The sequence below is a fragment of the Salvelinus alpinus genome, chromosome 5, assembly GCF_045679555.1.
Source record: "Salvelinus alpinus chromosome 5, SLU_Salpinus.1, whole genome shotgun sequence".
NCBI lineage: Eukaryota > Metazoa > Chordata > Actinopteri > Salmoniformes > Salmonidae > Salvelinus > Salvelinus alpinus.
This window is the reverse complement of record NC_092090.1, coordinates 51822967-51848026: the sequence shown is the minus strand read 5'-3', so window position 1 is coordinate 51848026 and position 25060 is coordinate 51822967. Positions and strand designations below refer to the sequence as shown.

The 25060-nt window shown below is 42.4% G+C and overlaps 1 protein-coding gene across 3 annotated transcripts in view; it reads right to left on the bottom strand.

The window, feature by feature from the left end:
* Positions 1–5309: 5309 nt before the first annotated feature.
* osmr (oncostatin M receptor) overlaps positions 5310–25060 on the bottom strand; it is a 29836-nt gene continuing 10085 nt past the window's right edge. For all 3 annotated transcript variants that reach the window (XM_071400065.1, XM_071400064.1, XM_071400063.1), the window contains 13 exons: positions 21223–21352; positions 20777–20925; positions 20384–20562; positions 19850–19997; positions 19677–19759; positions 19311–19524; positions 13075–13260; positions 12793–12894; positions 12490–12657; positions 12239–12391; positions 11440–11521; positions 11210–11294; positions 5310–10979 (listed from right to left, as the gene is read on the bottom strand). In XM_071400065.1, coding sequence (XP_071256166.1) covers positions 10419–10979; positions 11210–11294; positions 11440–11521; positions 12239–12391; positions 12490–12657; positions 12793–12894; positions 13075–13260; positions 19311–19524; positions 19677–19759; positions 19850–19997; positions 20384–20562; positions 20777–20925; positions 21223–21352 — 2240 coding nt within the window. In that variant the 3' untranslated portion in view covers positions 5310–10418. The remainder of the gene's footprint in view (positions 10980–11209; positions 11295–11439; positions 11522–12238; positions 12392–12489; positions 12658–12792; positions 12895–13074; positions 13261–19310; positions 19525–19676; positions 19760–19849; positions 19998–20383; positions 20563–20776; positions 20926–21222; positions 21353–25060) is intronic.

Below are 25060 nucleotides of genomic sequence, written 5' to 3'. Positions count from 1 at the left end.
GGCAAAGAAGGTGCAACAGTGCCTCTTCAACCCCAGGAGGCTGAAGGATTTTGGTTTGGCCCCTAAGACTCCCACGAACCTGTACGGATGCACCATTGGGAGCATCCGGTCAGGCTGTATTTTGCAATTTCACTGTCTGCAACCGCAGGGTTCTCCAGAGGATGGTGTGGTCAGCCCAATGCATCACCGAGGGCACACTGCCTACCTTCCAGGAAATCTACAGTCCCGCTGTCACAGGAAGGCCAAGAAGATCATCAAGGATGTCAGCCACCCGAGACACCCCGTTACCAACTAGAAGGTTGAGACAGTACAGGTGCATCAAAGCTGGGACCAACAGACTGAAAACCAGCTTCTATCTCCAGGCCATCAGACTGTTAAATAGTCACCACTAGCCAGCCTCCACCAACTAACCTGTGATAAACTTTAGTCACTGTTACTAGCCGGCTACAACCCGATGCTTTACCCTGCACCATAGAAACTGCTGCCCTATGTACATAGTCATTGAACACTGGTCACTTTAATAATGTTTGCATGTTTTACCTGCTTCATATTTATATACTCTATTCTAGCCTATGTAACTGCTGCTGTACAGTACACAGCTTTTTCTATTCATATCCTTTCCATACTGTCTATTTCACACCAATGCCAGACTCTGACATTGCTCTTTCTGATATTTTATATTTCTTTATTTGAATTATTTTGACTCAGGGTATTGTATTGTTTTGTTATTTATTACTGCACTATTGGAGCTAGAAACATAAGCATGTCGCTGCACCTGCGATAACATCTGAAAAATATGTGTACGCCGCCAATAAAATTTGATTTAGATTTGATTTGACTCTGTGGCTTTCAGGCCCCGGTACTAGGGCACAATTAGGACCTCAAAAAAAGGCCTGTGGTATTGTGTTAAATAAACAATGAAAAAATCCACATGTTAGCATTATCCACCTAGCTAAATTAAATCAAATCAAATCGTATTTGTCACATGCGCCCGAATACAACAGGTGTAGACCTTACAGTGAAATGCTTACTTACAAGCCCTCAACCAACAATGCAGTTTTAAGAAAAAATAAATAAATAAAGAAAGAAAAAAATAAAAATAAATGTTAAATAAGAAAAATGTAAAAATAACTAATAATTAAGGAGCAACAATAAAATAACACTAGCGAGGCTATATACAGGGGGAACCGATACAGAGTCAATATGCGGGGGCACCGGTTAGTCGAGGTAATATGTACATGTAGGTAGAGGTGAAGTGACTATGCATGGATAATAAACAGAGGGTAGCAGCAGCGTAAAAATGGAGGTGGAGGGTACAATGCAAATAGTCCAGGTAGCCATTTGATTAGCTGTTCAGGAGTCTTATGTCTTGGGGTTAGAAGCTGTTAAGAAGCCTTTTGGACCTAGACTTGGTGCTCCGTTACCGCTTGTCATGCAGTAGTAGAGAGAACAGTCTATGACTAGGGTGGCCGGAGTCTTTGGCAATATTTTGGGCCTTCCTCTGACATCGCCTGTTATAGAGGTCCAGGATGGCAGGAAGCTTGGCCCCAGTGATGTACTAGGCCGCACACACTACCCTTTGCAGTGCCTTTCTGGTCAGAGGCTCTCGATGGTGCAGCTGTAGACATTTCTGAGGATCTGAGGAGCCATGCCAAATCTTTTCCGTCTCCTGAGGGGGAATATGCATTGTTGTGCCCTCTTCACGGCTGTCTTGGTGTGTTTAGACCATGATAGTTTGTTGGTGAGGTGGACCCCAAGGATTAGCCACAGCAAATTGGAATTCGTAACATATCATAGAAAATGGATGATGGACATCCACACATGAATGCATACCATATGAAAGATAACATATTATACTAATTGGATTGTGCTGGATTTACATTTAATATGTTACGTGTACCCCTGATTCCAGGTTGCATGAAATTACATCTAATCACCTAAAGTATTAACAGCTTCTACCTGCAAGCCATAAAAATGCTGAACAATTAATCAAATGTCCACACGGACTATTTACATTGATCCCCCTTTGTTTTTACACTGCTGCTACTCACTGTTTATTATCTATGCATAGTCTCTTAGAAAATTACCTCGACTAACCTGTACCCCAGCACATTGACTCGGTACTGGTACCCCCAGTATATAGCCTTGTTATTGTTATGTCATTTTCTTGTGTTACTTTTTGATTTGATTCTATTTTTTCCACTTGAGTTTATTTAGTCAATATTTTTTAAACTCTATTTCTTAAGTGCATTGTTTGTTAAGGGCTTGTAAGTAAGCATTTCACAGTAAGGTCTACACCTATTGTATTCGGCGCATGACAAATAAAATTTTATTTATTTTGTTTATGAAGTGTAACGGTTGTTAAAAAATATGTAGGCTACAATTAATCCTCGAACTTAGCCCCTATATGAGAGTATACAGTAGCTTAGATAGACCTGAGAAAGATATGATTGAAGAGTTGCATTCACGATTCACATTCACCCCAGGGGTTTGTATTGAGCCATTTCCCCTCAGATCTTCCATTTGATACCGAGAGGATGTTGGCTAATCAGCCTGTTGAGGCAATATTCTCTCGGTTTCACAACTACAACCTTTTCAAATGTCTGCACTGCAGATGAGCAATGTGGAGAGAGGAATATGAGTATTGAGTACACTGTGTTGATCTGAAGGTCCTCAAATTGCTAAAGGATACATTTCTACAGACGATCATATTTGCTTAAGAGCAAGGAGCTGATGGCTGTGGACGTGATGTTGGCATGGATTTAACGTACTTTAACTGAGAAAATGAATGAGTCTATGTACGAGATCTTCAGTTTCTTGGCAATTTCTCGCATGGAATTGCCTTCATTTCTCAGAACAAGAATAAACTGACGAGTTTCAGAAGAAAGTTAATTGTTTCTTGCCATTTTGAGCCTGTAATTGAACCCACAAATGCTGATGCTCCAGATACTCAACTAGTCTAAAGAAGGCCAGTTTAATTGCTTCTTTAATCAGGACAACAGTTTTCAGCGTGCTAACATAATTGCAAAAGGGTTTTCTAATTACAAATTAGCCTTTTAAAATGATAAACTTGGATTAGCTCACACAACGTGCCATTGGAACACAGGAATGATGGTTGCTGATGATGGGCCTCTGTACCCCTATGTAGATATTCCATAAAAAAATTGTAATTTCCAGCTATAATAGTCATTTACAACATTAACAATGTCTACACTGTATTTCTGATCAATTTGATGTTATTTTAATGGACCAAAAATGTGCTTTTCTTTCAAAAACAAGGACATTTCTAAGTGACCCCAAACTTTTGAACTGCAGTGTACATATCTCAATTACCTCAACTATCTCATACCCCTGCACATTGACTCGGTACCAGTACTTCTTGTATATATCCTCGTTATTGTTCTTTTATTGAGTTACTATTTCCCTTTTTTTCTTTATTTGCATTTTTTTCTTGCTTTTTAACTCTGAATTGTTGGTAAAAGGCTCGCAAGTAAGCATTTCACGGTAAAGTCTGCACCTGTTGTATTTGGCGCGTGTGACAAAAAACACTTGAATTTATTTATTTGGTTAATGAACTGTAACGACTGTTAAAAAATAATCAAGGCTACAATTAACCCTCAAGCCTAGCCCCTATGTGAGAGTATACAGTAGCTTAGATAGACCTTAAATAGATATTATTGAAGTTGCATTTACGATTCACCCCAGCGGTTTGTATTGAGCCATTTCCCCTTAGATCTTCCATTTGATACTGAGTGGATGTTGGCTAATCAGCCTGTTGAGGCAATATTCTCTCGGTTTCACAACCACAACCTTTTCAAAAGTCTGCGCTGCAGATTGACAATGTGGAGAGAGGAATATGAGTATGAGTTACATGAGTATTGAGTAAGCTGTGTAGATCTGAAGGTCCTCAAAATGCTAACGGATACATTTCTACTGACAATCATATTTGCTTAAGAGCATGGAGCTGATGGTGTGGTAGTGATGTTGGCATGGATTTAACATGCCTAATGGATTTAACATGCTTTACCTGAGAAAGTGAATGAGTCTATTTACATGAGATATAGTTACACAATATAAATAGAATGCATTATGCACATTATTCATTGCCCTAAACACAACAACACACAGTCCAGGTTCAAATAATGGAAGTACTCTGGGGTGCATGGCACTAGTACAAATCAGGACATCACCATAAAAGCATAAAAACCACAGTAAAAACTTTGGTCCAACCCACTTTTGTCAGAGCAGCTCAAATTATTTAAAGTGTTATTTGAACCCTACACGTTGTACATACATCATCTTGTCATCTTCCCAGCAAAATATCCCATCAACAGATCTTGACCCTTGACCTTTCAGAATCAGACTGACTACTTAACTCAGGGGAGAACGACTGCCCCCTCCCACTGAAGAACGGAAGTTCAAGGCTGACCGCGGTACTTTAGGCATTGTTTGCAGAAAACAGGATCCCACATTATAGTGAATGGAAAAATGGCAATCTTCGTGGTCTGTCTTTGTATAAACAAAATAATACTTAGAAGACAATCATGGTACCAATAATTGCTTCTAACACACCAGATGTACACTATATTTACAAAAGTATGTGGACACGCCTTCAAATTAGTGGATTCGGCTATTTCAGCTACACCCGTTACTGACAGGTGTATAAAATCGAGCAAACAGACATGCAATCTCCATAGACAAACATTAGCAGTCAGTAAGTCAAGTCAGTTCATCACATTTCTTCCCTGCTAGAGCTGCCCTGGTCAACTGTAAGTGCTATTTATTGTTAAGTTGAAACGTCTAGGAGCAACAACGGCTCCGCCAAGAAGTGGTAGGCCACACAAGCTAACAGAACGGGACCACAGAGTGCTGAAGTGCATAAAAATCTTCTGTCCCGGGGCCTCCCGAGTGGTGCAGCGGTGCTAGAGCCGTCTCTACAGACCCGGGTTCGATCCCGGCCTGTATCACAACCGGCCGTTATCGGGAGTCCCATAGGGTGGTGCACAATTGGCCCAGGCTCCTGATCTGATTCAAATGGAAAACCCAGACTATTTGCATTATACCTCCCCCCCCCCCCCCATTTATTTAGCACTTACATTCTTACATTGGCTCTGTATACACTCACAACTACTATACTGACACTCCAAGACACACACACACAAGCACACAAGCACACACACACACACACACACACACACACACACACACACACACTACATGCACTCACACACACAAAATACACACACACACATACATATTGATGCCACACAGACACACACTTAGACACACTTTCACACTCTTCATATACGCTGCTGATATGCTGTTTATTATCTATCCTGATTGCCTAGACACTTTTACCCTTACCTACATTTACAGAGTATTTAAATCAGTAATGGAGAAAGTACTCAAATGTCATACTTGAGTAAAAGTAAAGATACCTTACTAGAAAATGACTCAAGTAAAAGTGAAAGTCACCCAGTAAAATACTACTTTAGTAAAGGTCTAAAAGTATTTGGTTTTAAATATACTTTAGCATCAAAAGTAAATGTAATCACAAAAATAGATAAAAAAATAAAAGTATAAATAATTTCAAGTCCCTTATATTCAGCAAAACAGACTGCACAATTTTTGGGGGACAGATAGCCAGGGGCACACTCCAACACTCAGACATCATTTACAAACAAAGCATTTGTGTTTAGTGACTTCCTGGTCATCCCTAATGCCTCTGACGCCAGATCAGAGGCATTAGGGATGACCAGGAATGTTCTCTTGATAAGTGTGTGAATTGGACCATTTTCCTGTCAAAATGTGACAAGTACTTTTGGGTGTCAGGGAAAATGTATGGAGTAAAAAGTACATTATTTTATTTTGGAATGTAGTGAAGTAAAAGTAAAAGTTGCCAAAAATATAAATAGTGAAGTAAGGTACAGATACCCCAAAAAACTACTTAAGTAGTACTTTAAACCACTGATCTCAATTATCTCAACTACCTAATACCCCTGCACATTGACTCGGTACCGGTACTCCCTGTATATCCTCTTTACTGTTCTTTTATTGTTTTACTATTTCCTTTTTTTTCTTTCTTATTTGCATTTTTTTCTCACTTTTTAACTGAATTGTTGGTTAAGGGCTCATATATATTTTTTTTCACCTTTATTTAAAACCAGGTAGGCTAGTTGAGAACAAGTTCTCATTTGCAACTGCGACCTGGCCAAGATAAAGCATAGCAATTCGACACACACAACAACACAGAGTTACACATGGAATAAACAAAACATACAGTCAATAATACAGTAGGAAAATAAGTCTATATACAATGTGAGCAAATAAGGTGAGAAAAGGGAGGTAAAGGCAAAAAAAAAGGCCATGGTGGCGAGGTAAATACAATATAGCAAGTAAAACACTGGAATGGTAGATTTGCAGTGGAAGAATGTGCAAAGTAGAAATATAAATAATGGGGTGCAAAGGAGCTAAATAAATACAGTAGGGGAAGAGGTAGTTGTTTGGGCTAAATTATAGATAGGCTATGTACAGGTGCAGTAATCTGTGAGCTGCTCTGACAGCTGGTGCTTAAAGCTAGTGAGGGAGATAAGTGTTTCCAGCTTTAGAGATTTTTGCAATTCTTTCCAGTCTTGGCAGCAGAGAACTGGAAGGAAAGACGACCAAAGGAGGAATTGGCTTTGGGGGTGACCAGTGAGATATACCTGCTGGAGCACGTGCTACGAGTGGGTGCTGCTATGGTGACCAGTGAGCTGAAATAAGCCGGGGATTTACCTAGCAGAGACTTGTAGATAACCTGTAGCCAGTGGGTTTGGCGATGAGTATGAAGCGAGGGCCAACCAACGAGAGCATACAGGTCTTAATGGTGGGTAGTGTATGGGGCTTTGGTGACAAAACGGATGGCACTGTGATAGACCGCATCCAGTTTGTTGAGTAGAGTGTTGGAGGCTATTTTATAGATGACATCACCAAAGTCGAGGATCGGTAGGATGGTCAGTTTTACGAGGGTGTGTTTGGTAGCATGAGTGAAGGATGCTTTGTTACGATATAGGAAGCCGATTCTAGATTTAATTTTGGATTGGAGATGCTTAATGTGAGTCTGGAAGGAAAGTTTACAGTCTAACCAGACACCTAGGTATTTGTAGTTGTCCACGTATTCTAAGTCAGAGCCGTCCAGAGTAGTGATGCTGGACGGGCGAGCAGGTGCGGGCAGTGATCGGTTGAATAGAATACATTTAGTTTAACTTGCGTTTAAGAGCAGTTGGAGGCCACGGAAGGAGAGTTGTATGGCATTGAAGCTCGTCTGGAGGTTAGTTAACACAGTGTCCAAAGAGGGGACAGAAGTATACAGAATGGTGTCGTCTGTGTAGAGGTGTATCAGAGAATCACCAGCAGCAAGAGCAACATCATTGATGTATACAGAGAAGAGAGTCGGCCCGAGGCAGTTGACCGGGGTAGGGGAAGCTAGGTGGAAAGCATGGCCAGCTGTAGAGAAATGCTTATTGAAATTCTCAATTATAGTCGATTTATCGGTGGTGACACTGTTTCCTAGCCTCAGAGCAGTGGGCAGCTGGGAGGAGGTGCTCTTATTCTCCATGAACTTTACATTGTCCCAGAACTTTTTGAGTTAGTACTACAGGATGCAAATTTCTGTTTGAAAAAAGCTAGCCTTAGCTTTCCTAACTGCCTGTGTATATTTGTTCCTAACTTCCCTGAAAAGTTGCATATCACGGGGGCTATTCGATGCTAATGCAGAACGCCACAGGATGTTTTTGTGCTGGTCAAGGGCAGACAGGTCTGGAGTGAACCAAGGACTATATCTATTCCTAGTTCTACATTTTTTGAATGGGGCATGCTTATTTAAGATGGTGAGGAAGGCACTTTTAAAGAATAGCCAGGCATCATCTACTGAAGGGATGAGGTCAATGTCATTCCAGGATACCCCGGCCAGGTCGATTAGAAAGGCCTGTTTTAGGGACAGTGATGAGGGGTGGTCGTTTGGTCGCAGACCCATTACGGATGCAGGCAAGGAGGCAGTGATCGCTGAGATCTTGATTGAAAACAGCAAAGGTGTATTTGATGGGTGAGTTAGTTAGGATGGCATCTATGAGGGTGCCCGTGTTTACGGATTTGGAGTTGTACCTGGTAGGTTCATTGATAATTTGTGTGAGATTGAGGGCATCAAGCTTAGATTGTAGGATGGCCGGGGTGTTAAGCATGTCCCAGTTTAGGTCACCTAGCAGCACGAGCTCAGAAGATAGATGGGGGGCAATCAATTCACATATGGTATCGAGGGCACAGCTGGGGGCAGAGGGAGGTCTATAGCAAGCGGCAACGGTGAGAGACTTGTTTCTGGAAAGGGGCATTTTTAGAAGTAGAAGCTCGAATTGTTTGGGTACAGACTTGGATAGTAATACAGAACTCTGCAGGCTATCTTTGCAGTAGATTGCAAAACCGCCCGCTTTGGCAGTTCTATCTTGGCGGAAAATGTTATAGTTTGCGATGGAGATTTCAGTTTTTTTTGTGGTTTTCCTAAGCCAGGAATCAGACACGGCTAAGACATCCGGGTTTGCAGAGTGTGCTAAAGCAGTGAGTAAAACAAACTTAGGGATTAGGCTTCTAATGTTAACACGCATGAAACCAAGGCTTTTACGGTTACAGAAGTCAACAAATGACAGCACCTGGGGAGTGGGAGTGGGGCTAGGCACTGCAGGACCTGGATTAACCTCTACATCACCAGAGGAACAGAGGAGAAGTAAGATAAGGGTACGGCTAAATGCTATACGAACTGGCTGTCTAGCACGTTCGGAACAAAGAGTAAAAGGAGCAGGTTTCTGGGCTCGATAGCATAGATTCAAGGCATAGTGTACAGACAAATGTTAGGTAGGATGTGAGTGCATTGGAGGTAAACCTAGGCATTGAGTAATGATGAGAGAGATATAGTCTCTAGAGACGTTTAAACCAGGTGATGTCATCGCATATGTAGGAGGTGGAACAACATGGTTGGTTAAGGCATATTGAGCAGGGCTAGAGGCTCTACAGTGAAATAAGATTGTAATCACTAACCAGGACAGTAATGGACGAGTCATATTGATATTAGAGAGAGGCATGTGTAGCCAAGTGAACATATGGGTCCAGTGAGTGGTTGGGCTGACTGGGGACACGTCGATTCAGACAGTTAGCAGGCCGATACTAACAAGCTAACAGTTAGTAGGCCGGGGCTAAACAAGCTAGCAGTTAGCAGACCGGGGAAGGCAAGCTAGCAGTTAGAAAACCGGGGCAGGCAAGCTAGCAGTTAGCAGACCGGGGCTGGCAAGCTAGCAGTTAGCAGACTGGGGCTAGCAAGTTAGCCTTTGGGGGACGTCGCGATGGGGGTAAGTCTGTTTTTGCCTCTTCGTGCAGTGACGTCGATAGACCAGTCGTGGAATTAGTAGGGTTCCAGGTAGCTCTAGGTAGCTAGCAGGCCTAGCAGATTAGCAGAATGGGCCTTCAGCGGGCGTCACGCCTGAGGGGCCTGTTGGAGTCCTCGGGCAGATTATGTCGGTATTCCAGTCGTAGAGGATCGGCGGGGTTCTGTGCCCCGTACCGGTAGTAGAAGGGGTCCGGATATTGTAGCCCAGGAGTGGGCTTCGGTGGTAGCACAGGAGCCCTGGCCGGGCTAGCTTCAGGCTAATTGGTGCTTGCTCCGGGATGGAAACGCTAGCCAGGAGTGGTCACCCGGGATTGCGGTTAGCTAGCTGCGAAGATCCAGATGAAAATGTTCAGAGTTTGCAGTAGGAATCCGGTGATATGGAGTGAAATAGGTCCGTTATGCTCTGGTTTGAGTCACGTTGTTCGAACTGACGAGAGCTTTCCGAGCTAAAGGTTAGCTGATGACCGCTAGCAGTGGTTTGCTAACTGATAGCTGGTAGGTAGTTGGCTGGCTATCTTCAGTTGAGGGATTCCAGATCCGAAGTAAATAGAAATGCTTTAGAAAAAAAAGCAGATCCACGCCACATTGGGTGAGGCGTGTTGCAGGATAGTATTTAGAAGTTGCTGTTTAGGAAAATATTTAAAAAAGATATGTGAAGAAAAAGATGTAAAAAGATATACAGTATACAAGGGACAGGACAAAGCCAAAGACGTCTGACTGCTACGCCATCTTGGATCTCGTAAGTAAGCATTTCAAGGTAAAGTATACCTGTTGCATGTGACAAATACAATTTGATTTGATTTAGAAGTATAATTTAGTTGCTAGTGGCAGCCGACACCGGTCGGGCTTCAAGTTGAGTTACTCAATGAGAGGGGCAGCACTAAGCTACCCTGCAACGTCACTTCCTGGAGTAGCTCAAACTGAGCATGGTATGTCTACATGACTGACTTAATTTGGCTTCAGTGCGCTATTAAGTCTTCACATAGGAATGAATGGTGTCATGTAATCAATGGCTTTGTCCATTCATATATGCAGTCATTGACTTAACTAATGAGTCAGTGGTGATGTATCCATCAATCTTCTCCAATAATGCCCCTGGTTGTAACTGCGGCCCCTCAGAAGGCTCGCTGGTGATGAGATTGGAGAGCTTGATTGGTGAGCTGGAGATGTCACTGCTGTCTGTGACTCTGATTGGTTTCAGCTCAATGGATTGCTCCGCCCCCACAGAGGGGAAAAAACTTCTGTTGGTGAGGCTTGTCTGGACTGAGCTATCCCAGACTTCTGTGGGTGACTGTGGACAGTACCCTTTTTGGTGCAGGTGTTGAGTAGAAGAGGATGAGCAGGAAGGTGAGAGGGAGGGCAAGGAGGAAGACATGGATGAAGAGTAGGAGGAAGGGTGCACAGGGCAGAATGAAGAGGAGGGAATGGTGGGGGAAGAGGAAGAAAGGTGGGGGAGTTTGGGGTGAATGAGAGGCGTCCTCTCTGACATGTTTGGCCTGACGCTCAGGATCTCGATGTCACTGCAGACACAGTCCCCCACCTTGAGACACCGCAGCCTCTCACTGGTCTGTAGATGTGATGGACAGAATAGAGGATGAATGGAATCAGGCGAGAAGTTGCACAGTCATTCTATCAGATTGCAAAACAATAATTGTGACTATAACATACTGTACATCCGTTTATTCTCATCTGTTTAAGGTAAATCCAAATTAGAGAAAACACCTCGGACAAAGAGGCAGTACTCATCAACTTCAGACACATGAGACATATGAAAGCCTGAACAGAACTGCACGGTACCTCATGTAGGTGGCGGTCCAGTTCAATTGGTTTGATGTTCATCCCAGCCGGGTACCCAAACAGCTCCACTATACAACTCCTCAGCCTGGAGGATAGCCACAGAGGTTAGACAGGGTTCACATTACACATTGACTGTTAAGGATGACATAGTGGTATGGAGGACAAATGTTAATCTTGAAAAATAAATTGTGCATGATAATGTTGAATGGATAGTGTTTAAAGCTTCTCACATTTTCCAGAATAGACACAGGAGGATGGCGAGCCCCAACAGCAGCAGGAGAGGAGTTAAGATCTTAGCCAGGAGAATAGAGGCTGTCACAGGACACAGCAGCACATACTGTAACACCAGGTCATTACTACTGGGCTCAGAATGTCATGATCTAAAATACAAATGTGCTTTCAGATTTAAAAAGAGTGAGCAACACACCACATAATTGTGTGCCTACGGGACATTAGGCTTTATTTTACAGGTAAAATTTTGTCAAAATGTAGAATTCCACCTAAATAGACATACCCAAAAGTTATTATTTATCTTGAGAGAGCCATAAACAATACCTAGTAATTATTGAAAGATCAAAATCTCCCCTTTCTGGTAAAAAATATGTATACATTGCTGAGGTGTAGTCACTTTTGAGGACACGGAAGCGGGGGAATAGGGCATGAAATGATTGAAATGCTTTCTAAATATAGTAACAATCAAATTATAAATAACTTACTATAATATTTTCACTTCTCTTATAACTGTCAAATAAATATGATCATACTTAGTGACCGTGCAAAATTGGCACCATTTCATATAACTTATGACAGAGCGGCATGTGAAGCGGGACAACCAGAGCTTTCACGGTGTGCTGTGCCGTTCACAGAACGTTCTGTACACAGAAAAGTTGGTCTGAAACCAGTCCAGAACCACTCAAAGTCCCCTATATAAGGGACTTAACGTTTAAGAGGTTTAATTAATACATTTCAGTATGAGCCAGTCTGCCCCTGCCCCTTCCCCTAGAGTGCTCCAGCCGGAGTTTGACTCACGGATTGTCTGGGTCTTGACAGTTACAGTAGTTTGCGGGCCTGGTCCAACATTAGTGAGTGCACTCAGATGGAAGGTGTACTTCTGGTGCTCCTGCAATCCTACTATGGTTAGAGACTTATTGTGGGGGTCCGCCACTGTCTTGGTAAAATGACCTAGATACAGGAAACACTGTGTCAGAGGAACAAATCCTCTCATGACTTCTTTTAAATTGAATTGCTTGTTACCCCATGTTGACATTGATGATACCCACTTGGCACATGACCTGGTGACCTCTGAGACCCTGTCTTGTGCATGGTTACCAAGTAACCAGTGATGAACCCTGGGTGAGAGTGGTCGTCCTCATGGTAACGCCACTCCAGTGTCACAGAAGATGAAGTTGTTCTAATGGGCTCAACCAGCCTGGGAGACTGGACAGGCTCTATAGGTTGAGAGAAAGGAGGAAGAGAGAAAGAGAGGGGAAGGGGTTAAACATGAGAGAGAGAGACATCCCCTACAACTTTCACAACCCATATCTTACTTGTCACAACACATAATCACAATGTAACCCACTCACTGAGTTCCTGGGAGTAGCCAGTGCGGATCCCCAGTAGTTTGTCTCCTTCGTCAGTGCAGCCATATATATCAAAGGTGTACCTATGACCCGCTTTAAAATCCCCTGCAAAATATAAATATTGTAACTAAAAGGTAGTGCCAGTAGGCTTTAAGTTGAAATAGATTTTGGACAGTTTCCCTTTTCTTTGTTACTACTGTAATTACAGTATTACTACATAGCAACTTCATGTAAAATGTTACCTACAAGGGTAATGGTGGTGTGTGTAAACCTGTTGTGTGATACCTGCTGGTAGGGACACTGATGTGTTTCCCACTGGCACCCTCCTCCATTGCAGAGTGCAGGAAACTCCGCTTCCCACTGTGCACCACTCCACAGTGTACCCACAAGTGACAGCTTCCTGCTCTTTCCAGATGAGGTGGAAGCCTCCACTGGCACTGCCACTCACACGCGTGGCATTCCGAAGATACTCTGGATGAAAGACAATAAGAGAGCTAGAGACAGTCTCACTCACAGAACTGCTGTAGGCCCAAAGAAGAGCAACCTGTGTACAACTGTAACAGCAGTAAGACAAGAATGTTGGCTCAGTTATCAGCACTGGTATCAGCACAAGAATTGGAAAATATGTTGGTACAGCCGTTTTGGAACAGGTGTTGGCACAAAGCAGGCAGGTATAGAGGGCTTGCAGGTGACGTACGACGCCTCCTGGCGGCCATGTTGGAAGACCACCACATGAATTCTTACGACATCAACAGCTGAGTGGCTACCCCAAATTGCATGATAACAGTGCCTAAAAAATTTTACACCGAGGAGATAAGTCTCAAGAACTGTCAGAAAAGCAAATAAACTGTTTTGCCTGTCAAGACCTGAACCCAGACAGCTGTCATTACAGGGTCTGCTCCGATCATTTCATCACTGGTAAGTCTGATTTCAAGTTTAGTTGTTAGCTGTTATGCTAACCAGGTGTTAAAAACAAGACCAAGTTAGCCAACATTAGCTAGTTAAAAAACTTGTAGTCTAGCTATTAGCATGAGTCTCTTACATAGGCAGTGCATGAGTTTCAAGTTTTGGGGAAGCAATTTTTTCACCATAAAAGTTAACCTTTAATAAAGCATTGCATGCATCTATCATTGCACTTGCATACTAATGTAAGCCTACTATTCCTAATTTGATGAGTAGATTGGGATAGTCATAATTGAGGCTATTAATGAGGGCTTGGTGGTGTAGGCCTATAGGCTATATCAGAGTCGTTTCTTTCCTTTGCACAAGAAAAATGTGGCGTTTGATAAACATGCAATTTTACTATACTTTATATGACTGGAAACAATATTTTTTAATACGGGAAATCACAGGGTAGCCTAGGCCTACTCTGTTGACTACCCAGACTATTTGCATTGCCCCCCCCCCCCCCCCCTTTACGCTGCTGCTACTCTCTGTTTATTTTCTATGCATAGTAACTTTAACTCTACCTACATGTACATATTACCTCAATTACCTCGACTAACCGGTGCACCCGCACATTGATTGACTCTTGACCGGTACCCCCTGTATATAGCCTCACTACTGTTATGTTACTGCTGCTCTTTAATATATATATTTTTTTTACTTATCTATTTTATACTTAACACCTATTTTTCTTACAACTGCATGGTTGGTTAAGGGCTTGTAAGTAAGCATTTCACTGTAAGGTATACCTGTTGTATTCGGCGCATGTGACAAATAAAATGTGATTTGATTTGACACTGACAACAGATCAATTAAAATAACCTTGTCATCGAATGCAACCATGTAATCTAGGCCTATGAAAAGGGGATGCACAAATTGTACAATATGACATCCATCTACCCTGGAGGAGGACATTATTTTCCCCAAAACATTCAGTGGCACTGAACCAATGATAATTTGAACTTTATTCAACTGAGGAGGTTAAATGTATGGACATCACAGCATGGGACAAATGCCTCAATGGCATAAGACAACCTGCTGTGTTGACCATTGGTTGTTCCAGCCCAACAATATATTGAATCTTTATATGACACCAAAACACCTGAATGAATTAAACACAACCAAAATAATCAAAAGCCCTGATGGTATAGTTGACCTGAAAAAGTGATATTCTAACAGTTGGTGTGCTTTTCATTTCTTTTTGGTAGGTTCATCAGCTGACCTCTATCAAGACACCCATGTCGACTGGATTCCCACTGTGAAGATGAGCAATGATGCAGCAGCATCTGTTTTTACTTCTACTTCGCCCTTTTCTAAATATGGAAGGAGACGGTGTCATTGGCTGTGCTTTGGTCAATCTGAATGATTCTGTTGTGCCATTTGAGTAGAGCAACTTCAACTTGCCATCATGATAAAAGTGTGTCCACGCACACCATGACAGTCGTGAAGAGGGCACGACAAAAACTATTCCCCCTCAGGAGACTGAAATGATTTGGCATGGGTCCTCAGATCCTCAAAGGGTTCTACAGCTGCACAATTGAGAGCATCCTGACTGGTTGCATCACTGCCTGACTGGTTGCATCACTGCCTGGTATGGCAACTGCTTGGCCTCTGACTGCAAGGCACTACAGAGGGTAGTGCGAACGGCCCAGTACATCACTGGGGCCAAGCTTCCTGCCATCCAGGACTACTATACCAGGCAGTGTCAGAGGAAGGCCCTAAAAATTGTCAAAGACTCCAGCCACCCTAGTCATAGACTGTTCTCTCTGCTACCGCACGGCAAGCGGTACGGGAGCGCCAAGTCTAGGTCCAAGAGGCTTCTTAACAGCTTCTACCTAAGCCATAAGACTCCCCCCGTCTCCACACCACTGCCACTCTCTGTTGTCTTCTATGCATAGTCACTTTCATTAACTCTACCTAATTGTACTGTATATACTACCTCAACTAACCGGTGCCCCCGCACATTGACTCTGTACCGGCACTGTATATATTGTTCTTTTTTTACTGCTGCTCTTTAATTACTTCTTAATTTAATTTCTTATTCTTATCCGTATTTTTTGAAACTGCACTGTTGGTTAGGGACTCGTAAGTAAGCATTTCACTGTAAGGTCTACACCTGTTGTATTCAGCGCATGTGACTAATACAATTTGATTTGATCTCAACTTACTCAATTTCCACATTATTTATTCCAAGATGTATTTGAGTTTTAGGGTTTAATGAATGTTTTGTCCCAAATACAATGCTTTTAGTTTTAGAAATATTTAGGGCTAACTTATTCCTTGCCACCCACTCTGAAACTAACTGCAGCTCTTTGTTAGGAGTTGCAGTTATTTCAGTCGCTGTAGTAGCTGACATGCATAGTGTTGAGTCTACCGCATACATAGACATTCTAGCTTTATGCAAAGCCAGTGGTATGTCATTAGTAAAAATGGAAAGAAGCAAGGGGCCTAAACAGCTACCCTGGGGAATTCCTGATTCTACCTGGATTATGTTTGAGAGTCTTCCGTTGAAGAACACCCTCTGTGTTCTGTTATACAAGTAACTCTTTATCCACATTATAGCAGAGGGTGTAAAGTCATAACACATATGTTTTTCCATGATCAATAATGCCAAAAGCTGCACTGAAGTCTAACAAGACAGCCAACACAATCATTTTATCATCAATTTCTCTCAGCCAATCGTCAGTCATTTGTGTAAGTGCTGTGCTTGTTGAGTGTCCTTCCCTATAAGCGTGCCGAAAGTCTGTTGTCAATTTGTTTACTGTGAAATAGCATTGTATCTGGTCAAACACAATTTTTTCCAGAAGTTTACTAAGGGTTGGTAACAGGCTGATTGGTCGGGTATTTGACCCAGGAAAGGGGTCTTTACTATTCTTGGGAAGCCGAATGACTTTAGTTTCCTTCCAGGCCTGAGGGCATACACTTTCTAGTAGGCTTAAATTGAAGATGTGGCAAATAGGAGTGGCAATATCGTCTGCTATTATCCTTAGTAATTTTCCATCCAGATTGTTGGACTCCGGTGGCTTGTCACTGTTGATAGACAACATACATTTTTTTCACTTCTTCCACACGGAATTCAAAAGTACAATTCTTGTCTTTCAAAATGTTGTCAGATATACAGTGTCAGTGTTTGTTGCTGGCATGTCATCCCTAAGTTTGCTTACCTTGCCAATGAAAAAGTAATTAAAGTAGTTGGCAATATCAGTGGGCTTTGAATGATTCAATGAATGATGGAGCCTAGTAGTCTTTTTTTCCCCAAAATGTCATTTAAGGTGCCCCAAAGCTTTTTACTATAATTCTTTATATAATTGATCTTTGTTTCATGGTATAGTTTATTATAATTTTTTATTTAGTTTAGACACGTGATTTCTTCATTTGCTGTGCGTTTGCCAATCAGTTGGGCTGCCAGATTTACTTTCCATACCTTTTTCCTAATTCCTCTCAACCATACACTTTTTCAATTCTTCATCAATCCAAGGGGATTTAACAGTTTTTACAGTAATTTTCTTAGTGGGTGATTGCTTATAAGTAGCTGGAATAAGCAATTTCATAAATGTGTCAAGTGCAACTACTGGTTGCTCCTCATTATACACCACAGACCAGCAAATATTCTTTACACCATCAACATGTAAATCACTACAAAACTTATTGTATGACCTATATTAGGCCCAGCCTTTGGAACTTTAGTTTTCCTAGATATGGCTACTATATTGTGATCACTACATCCAATGGATTTGGATACTGCTTTAAAGCAAATTTCTGCAGCATTAGTATAGATGTGATCAATACATGTTGATGATTTAATTCCTGTGATGTTTGTAACTACCCTGGTAGGTTGACTGTCAACCTGAACCAGGTTGCAGGCACTGGTTACAGTTTGAAGTTTTTTCTTGAGTGGGCAGCTTGATGATAGCCAGTAAATATTTAAATCACCCAGAAAATATACTTCTCTGTTGATTTCACACTTATTATCCAGATACGGACTGTTAGCACGTGGTGGTCTATAGCAGCTTCCCACAATAATGGGCTTTAAGTGAGGAAGATGAACATGTAGCCATATTACTTCAACAGTATTTAACATTAGTTTGTCTCTAAGCTTCGCAGGAATGTGGTTCTGAATATAGACCGCCCCCGTCGGAATTTCTGTCTTTTCGGGTAGATGTTATAACCATGTATTGCTACCACGCTTTCTTTGATTTCCACAGCGAGTGACGTAACTCCATTGTTGGTTGGTTGGGTCGAGAACAGCTCCGTTCTCCAGGAAAGGGGGAGACCCCTTCAGGTATGGAACCCTGTCGAGCACCGGCCAGTCGGCTGTGGAGAGCTGAAACGACGGCCAAACTTCCAGACCAGAGCGGAGTCCGGCTACTGGGGTGGAAGAAAATGAAAAAGTAGGCGGGTGTGGGTTCCCCAGTAGCTTGTGTAGGTTTTCTACTTGCTTGCGGAGGACTACAGGAGCGAAGCAGCTACTCTTAGCAAGCAAGTAGCAAACCTACACAACCTACACAAGCTCCCCAGTAGCTTGTGCAGTTGCTACATTGAAAGTCAGCGTGGGTCCACATTGTCCCGGAACAAAGCAAAGTAAACACAGCTCCTGTAGTGCTGGAAACGTTCAATAGCGGCTTCCATTTGAGACTGCCGAGCCAACTAGGTTAGCTGGGCATTCGTGTCTCTCCCCCTATGCGGAATCTGGCAGGATCCCGGGACAGACAGCAGCGCTCACAGCCACTTAGCCTAACAGCCGCAGGATCCAAAATAAATATAATTATATAAAAACACTGTCAGCTTTTAAACCGAGGTCTTTAGTTCAGGTTTCGGCGTTCAACAGCGTTCTGTCACACCCTGATCAGTTTCACCTGTCCTGGTTATTGTCTCCACCCCCTCCAGGTGTCGCTTGTGTTCCCCAGTGTATTTATCCCTGTGTTTCCTGTCTCTCTGTGCCAGTTCGTCTTGTATGTTTCCAAGTCAACCTGCGTGTTTTCCCTTTCTCCTGCTTTTTGTAATCTCCTTTTTCTAGTCCTCCCGGTTTTGAACCTTGCCTGTTTTCTGGACTTTGTACCCGCCTGCCTGACCATTCTGCCTGCCTTGACCATGAGCCTGTCTGCCACTCTGTACCTCCAGAACTCTGATCTGGTTTTGACCTTTTTGCCTGTCCATGACAATTCTCTTGCCTACCCCTTTGAATTAATAAAATTGTAAGACTCCAACCATCTGCCTCCTGTGTCTGCATTTGGGTCTCGCCTTGTGTCTTGATACATTCAACAACAACAAACATTTGTTGCACTCTGATGAAGAAGCATTTTGATCATCATAATCAAATAAGCGAGATAGGCCTCTCCCGTACATGTCCGTATGATAGTCATTAGTCAAAAAAGAGGGTGTCTTGTCCTGATCCTGAAATCTGCTCCTACATTCATCCCAGTCATCAGCAACAGAGCATTAGGGTAGGTGCATGTCGATTGGAGGACTTACACCATATTGACTCTGGTCATCCAACATATGGCGCCTGGTGTGTTTGCTAGGTGATTTGTGACGCAACTGCGAGCCCTCTATTGCCACAGGTGTTGATAACTGACCTATTCTCTCCACCGGAGGTATGGTGATGTGGCCTGGGGGGGAGGAGCCAGGCTGAATAATAGCCTGGATGATCATGTCACATTGCCCTGGGCCAATGGAGATCTCAGTCTGTGTCTGCTCTCTGTCCCTCCACAGGATCCACTGGGACCCCTCCTGCCTCCAACGTACCTTGTAGCCCTGGATTTTTACACTAGATGCCGAGCCACTTAATTGCTGAGGAGAAAGAGAGAAGAGAGAGATGTTCATGTGCTGAGATTTTATCAGCACAATGTAAGACCGGGTTCAACACTCAATAAACCAATAATCTGAAATGTCTTTCTCTCCTCGTCTCCTCTCTTTCATCTCATCCTGCAGTAAGGTCTCACCGGGGTCCAGAGCAGAGTGACGTTGCGCTGACCATGGGACAGCAGTCTGACCCTCCTCCACACATCCAGCCTCACCAGGGGGTCTGCACAAAGAAGCAGGAAGAGGGTTCATCAACCCATCAATAAACCTTCAAAAAGAAGTAACTTCACCACTTCACTATGATTGAACTCACAGGTAGTGAAGTGCGTTGGTTGTGTCCACTCTCCCTCTAGGTTCCCTCTCACAGCACAGCGCGCCCTGGTGGCGTAACGGGTGTTGGGCGAGAGCTGCTCCAGGCTGACATCACAACGTTCGTCCAAGCCTCCATTGCACACCTGATGCTAACACAGCCACAGGACATGACAGAATGTCACTGGGTTTATATCAGACCCATGTGAAACACCTGGGGTGTATTCATGAATGCAAACTGCAGCAAAACATTTTGCAATGGAAAACAGTTTGCAACAAATAGTTTCCACTGGACAAATTCAGGTAGGTCCTTCCCCGTTTTGTCCCGTTTGCTTCCGTTTGTTTCCTTGTGAATACACCACTGATCCATCAGTGGTAGTGTGGTGTAGTTCAGTCTACACAAAACATCACACATTTGAAGGATAGCCACTAAAAACATGTCAGAATGGACAAGAGATCATTCTGTCAAAGCTGATAAGCTAGTGTGAGCTATATTGATAATTACATTTTGTCACCTGTCAATGATTGTTTTTCTCACCATGGATGTGCTCTGTAGGTCTGCTGCTTCAGCCGGGCGTGTCGGTCTCCTAGGCTCTACTGGGTCTGCTGTGACCTGGCAGAAGAGCTCCACCCCAGACAGGTTCCCCCTCACAACCCAGGACACGTTTGCTTCAGTCACCCCTGGACTCACTTTCACTCCCTCTGGGACTGGGAACACTTCACACACACAGCATGCAAATAGAATATATCTTATGATCTAGATACCCCTGATGATCAAAACGTCGTCACACTAACGGTGGTATAGGAGAAAATTGAGACTTTTTTTCCAATGTTGTGGGTGCACACCAACATTACTCATTGAATGTTAGTCATAAACAGTGTTGTAACATAAGAGCTGCATGACATTTATCTCAGTGTTTCCTGTCCTCACCTCTGTCAGTGATGTTGAAGCTGTAGCTTTGTTTCTCCTCTCCTAGCTGGTTTCTGACTACCACTGAGACATGATACCACTCTAAGCCTGGGACAGCCTGGAACCTGCAGGACCACTCATCACACTTAATAGGATCCTCACCAGTGTTCCTGCACAAACACAGTGGAGAGAGAGGTAAGAGATGTGACTGACACAGTATGATCATTATGCCTCCACGTGCTAATAATCTGTTGAGAGAGAGAACACCAGAGGAAGCTGGTGGGTGGAGCTGGCTGGCTGGCTGGCTGGCTGGGTGGGTGGGTGGGTGGGTGGGTGGGTGGGTGGGTGGGTGGGTGGGTGTGTGTGTGTGTGTGTGTGTGTGTGTGTGTGTGTGTGTGTGTGTGTGTGTGTGTGTGTGTGTGTGTGTGTGTGTGTGTGTGTGTGTGTGTGTGTGTGTGTGGACTCACTTTATGTGAAGGGTGTGTGTGCGTTTGTAGGGTTCATACAGGTTAGCAGGTCTACCAGGGTTCCAGGTGCAGATAACAGTTCTCAGGTCCTCAGTCCTGCAGCTCAGGTTCTCCGGCCTCTGAGGAGAAACTAGATCACAAACAGAAAGTAATGGTGAGGTGAACTAGAAAAGGTACATTTTTTGAAGAAAATGTATGTTCTTGCTTTAGTTGTCTTAAAGGCCCAGTGCAGTCAAAAACGTGATTTTCTCTGTTTTATATATGTATCCAACCTATGAAGTTAGAATAACACTGTGAAATTGTGCAAATGATAATAATCCCCTTTTAGTGTAAGAGCTGTTTGAAAAGACCGCCTGCATTGGCCCTTTAATGGCGGATGTGGAATTAGAATGGAGCAACTGACTTAACACAGACATGAAACGTATTTACTTGTCTAGGTCATTCCTACAATCCAGTGCCTTTTCTGTCCCCAGGAAATATTACCTCTTATTTTGTGTAAAATGTGGATTCCAAAGGCCTTTAAATATAAAGTTAGGTGTCATTCAGCATAAAACAAAAGCTATGGATCTCAAAGATCATTTTGGGGATTTTGTTTTTAGTGGACGAAGGCGTTTTTGCCACGTCCCCGCTATTCATCAACTTCTAAATTATGAGAAATATAAGCCATTCAAAATCTTTCTTCATTTTTTTATAATCCTACTTAAAATCGCTCTTATTATCCTTTTTTTTCATGATTATTGTATTTATTATTATTATATTTAAGATTCTCTGTGTGTCCTTGATTTCACTTTCCACCCTGTTAGTTTGTAGTAAATCCTCTTTAAAAAAAATAACCCCCCTTGAATGTTTTGGTACATCTACCGGAAAGCTTTGTTTACACCTATTCAGCATCGTTAACACCGTCTTAAGACTTAGCCCCACCCATCTCTTTAAGGAGTCATGTCAGGCCATGTGCTAAACAGAGTGACTAAGGTAGTGTAGTAAACAACCAAAGCTTTCAAGACTAAAAGTGCTTTAAGTAGTAGCCTACAATAAGGAAAAACTCCAGGTAAAATTACACTTCATCTAGTCCTTGGCCTATATCCTAATCTGACTTTGAAAGTGTCCAGATAAAAATAATATATAAATATTTTATCATTATTAGATGAAGCTTACCCGACACACTTGTCTAAACACTTGTCTAAATTCACTATTGTCTAGACATGTACACATGTTCAGGAAATACAATAGATGGCTGTAATCACCCCCAGACACACCTGGCTAATTTAATGGGTCATGTAATAATCCGGCCGAAGTGGAGTCTTTCGTTTAGACATGTAGCTAGCTAAACAATGAACCGGCATAATACCAACTCATACTACTACCAATACAAACATTGTCACAGCTGTAGCTGTAGTATGAATCTGCAGGGTAAAGCTAAAGCTACCTAGCTAACATTAGGCTATAACTAGCAATGCAAATGGATTTCTGATTTAAATAATATTACTACACAGATCATACACGTAACATTAGCTAGCTAGCCAGCAAGCTAACGTTTGCTAGCTAACTAACAGTGTGCTTTAACTTGCAATAAAAACAACTTTCTGACAAAATTAGAAGCTTATATCTGAAAATGTAGCTAGACTCTTACCCGTATACATGGTTGAATGCTTCACGGCAGACTGGAACCATTTAACTCTGTTTTGTTTGTAGCTAACGTTACATCTTGTTTGGCCAGCGTTGTGTCAAGTCACTCCGGTTCACACTGACCGTGGTGTGTGCCGAAAGTAGCCCATCACTTTTTCCAATTGATATGGCGATAGCGCCTGCTAAATTCAGGATATCAACGTTGTTGAGAAAAGTAGCAAAACTTTTGTAGTTCTCGAAGACTAACGTTATATCTTTTAAAAACAGAGCGGTAGAAAGGACTGCCAACACATACTGAGCAGCTCACGTTATAAACAGAAGCGAGCTACATGGCAGACCAATCCAAACTCATCTCCCGGCATGTCCAGGCCATCCATTATCTCAGCCAATAATGGCTAGCGGGAAGGTTCCATCTTTTTCTGCAGCTAAACCAACTAGGCTCATAATTTAGCAATTGTATTCGTATTTATGGATGGAATAGAAGTTTGTTATTAAAGCACATGAAAGTTCACATGTTCCAGAAGTCATTTCTGCCACAAAAAAAAAGCATTTAGATAAAAAATTTATGTTTACGTTCTACCTGGGGCGGCAGGTAGCCTAGTGGTTAGAGCATTGGGCCGGTAATTGAAAGGTTGCTGAATCGAATCACCGAGCTGACAAGGTAAATATCTGTCGCTCTGCCCCTGATCATGTCAGTTAACTCTCTGTTCCCCGGTAGGCTGTCATTGTAAATAAGAATTTGTTCTTAACTGACTTGCCTAGTTAAATAAAAGGTTAAAAAAGTATTGATGTGTGACATATGCCTAGTTTCTTGAATCGAGTCACATATTGTGATCACTACATCCGATGGATTTGGATACTGCTTTAAAGCACATTTCTGCAGCATTAGTAAAGATGTGATCAATACATGTTGATGATTTCATTCCTGCGCTGTTTGTAACTACCCTGGTAGGTTGACTGATAACCTGAACCAGATTTGCAGGCACTATACTAAATACTTATCTATTTTTCCATGTTTCATGTTGTTCATCTGTTTGTTTCACTCACACTGTTAGGCTACATTTTTTGAGAAAATGAATCAAATTTCTAAATGTTAAAATAGGTTTCATATAGTAGTTCAAATCCTCCAAAAGTGTTTATCATTATGCTACTGTCACTCCCACTGATTTATGGCTAATTTAGGTTCCGAAATTTCAACCTTGTTAGGTTCCACCTGGAAAATGCACCTAATAGGGTGGAAATGTTGCTGAAAAATATAGTAAATAAATGACTAATGAAAATATTTCTTTCTTTTTGTATAATATATTTATATATATTTGTTACTAATTTCATTACAATTACTAATTACAGTTACATATGTATAAAAAGCCTGATATAAGTAATTGTAATGAAATGTATATATATAATTGTTATTAGTCATTGTGATGTAATTAGCGAGCAACAATGCATATATACTTAAGTGATAATGTAACGCTCGTCGTCGGTGGAAGGAAGAGTGGACCAAAGCGCAGCGTGGAAAGTGTTCATGATATTTATTACAAGAAACACTCAAACAAAAATAACAAATCCAAAAACGAAAGCGAACAGTTCCGTCAGGCACAGACACTAAACAGAAAATAACACCCCACAAAACTAAAACGGAAAATCACAACTTATATATGATCCCCAATCAGCGACAACTATAGACAGCTGCCTCTGATTGGGAACCACACTCAGCAAAACAACAAAGAAATAGAAAGCATAGATTTTCCCACCCGAGTCACACCCTGACCCAACCAAACATAGAGAAAAATAGGGATCTCTAAGGTCAGGGCGTAACAGATAATGACCTCGAAGCCGGTGTTTGAAAGACATATTGGCAAACTTAAATCGGACTCAACACTGCACTTTCACACCTGGACAAAACACCTATTTTATGTGAGAATGCTGTTCATTGACTACAGCTCAGCGTTCAACACGATAGTGCCCACGAATCGTATCACTAAGCTAAGGACTCTGGGACTAAACACCTCCCTCTGCAACTGGATCCTGGGCTTCCTGACGGGCCGCCTCCAGGTGGTAAGAGTAGGCAACAACACGTCTGCCACGCTGATCCTTAACACCGGGGCCCCTCAGGGCTGTATACTTAGTCCCCTCCTGTATTCCCTGTTAACCCATGACTGCGTGGCTAAACACGACTCCAACACCATCATTAAGTTTGCAGATGACACAA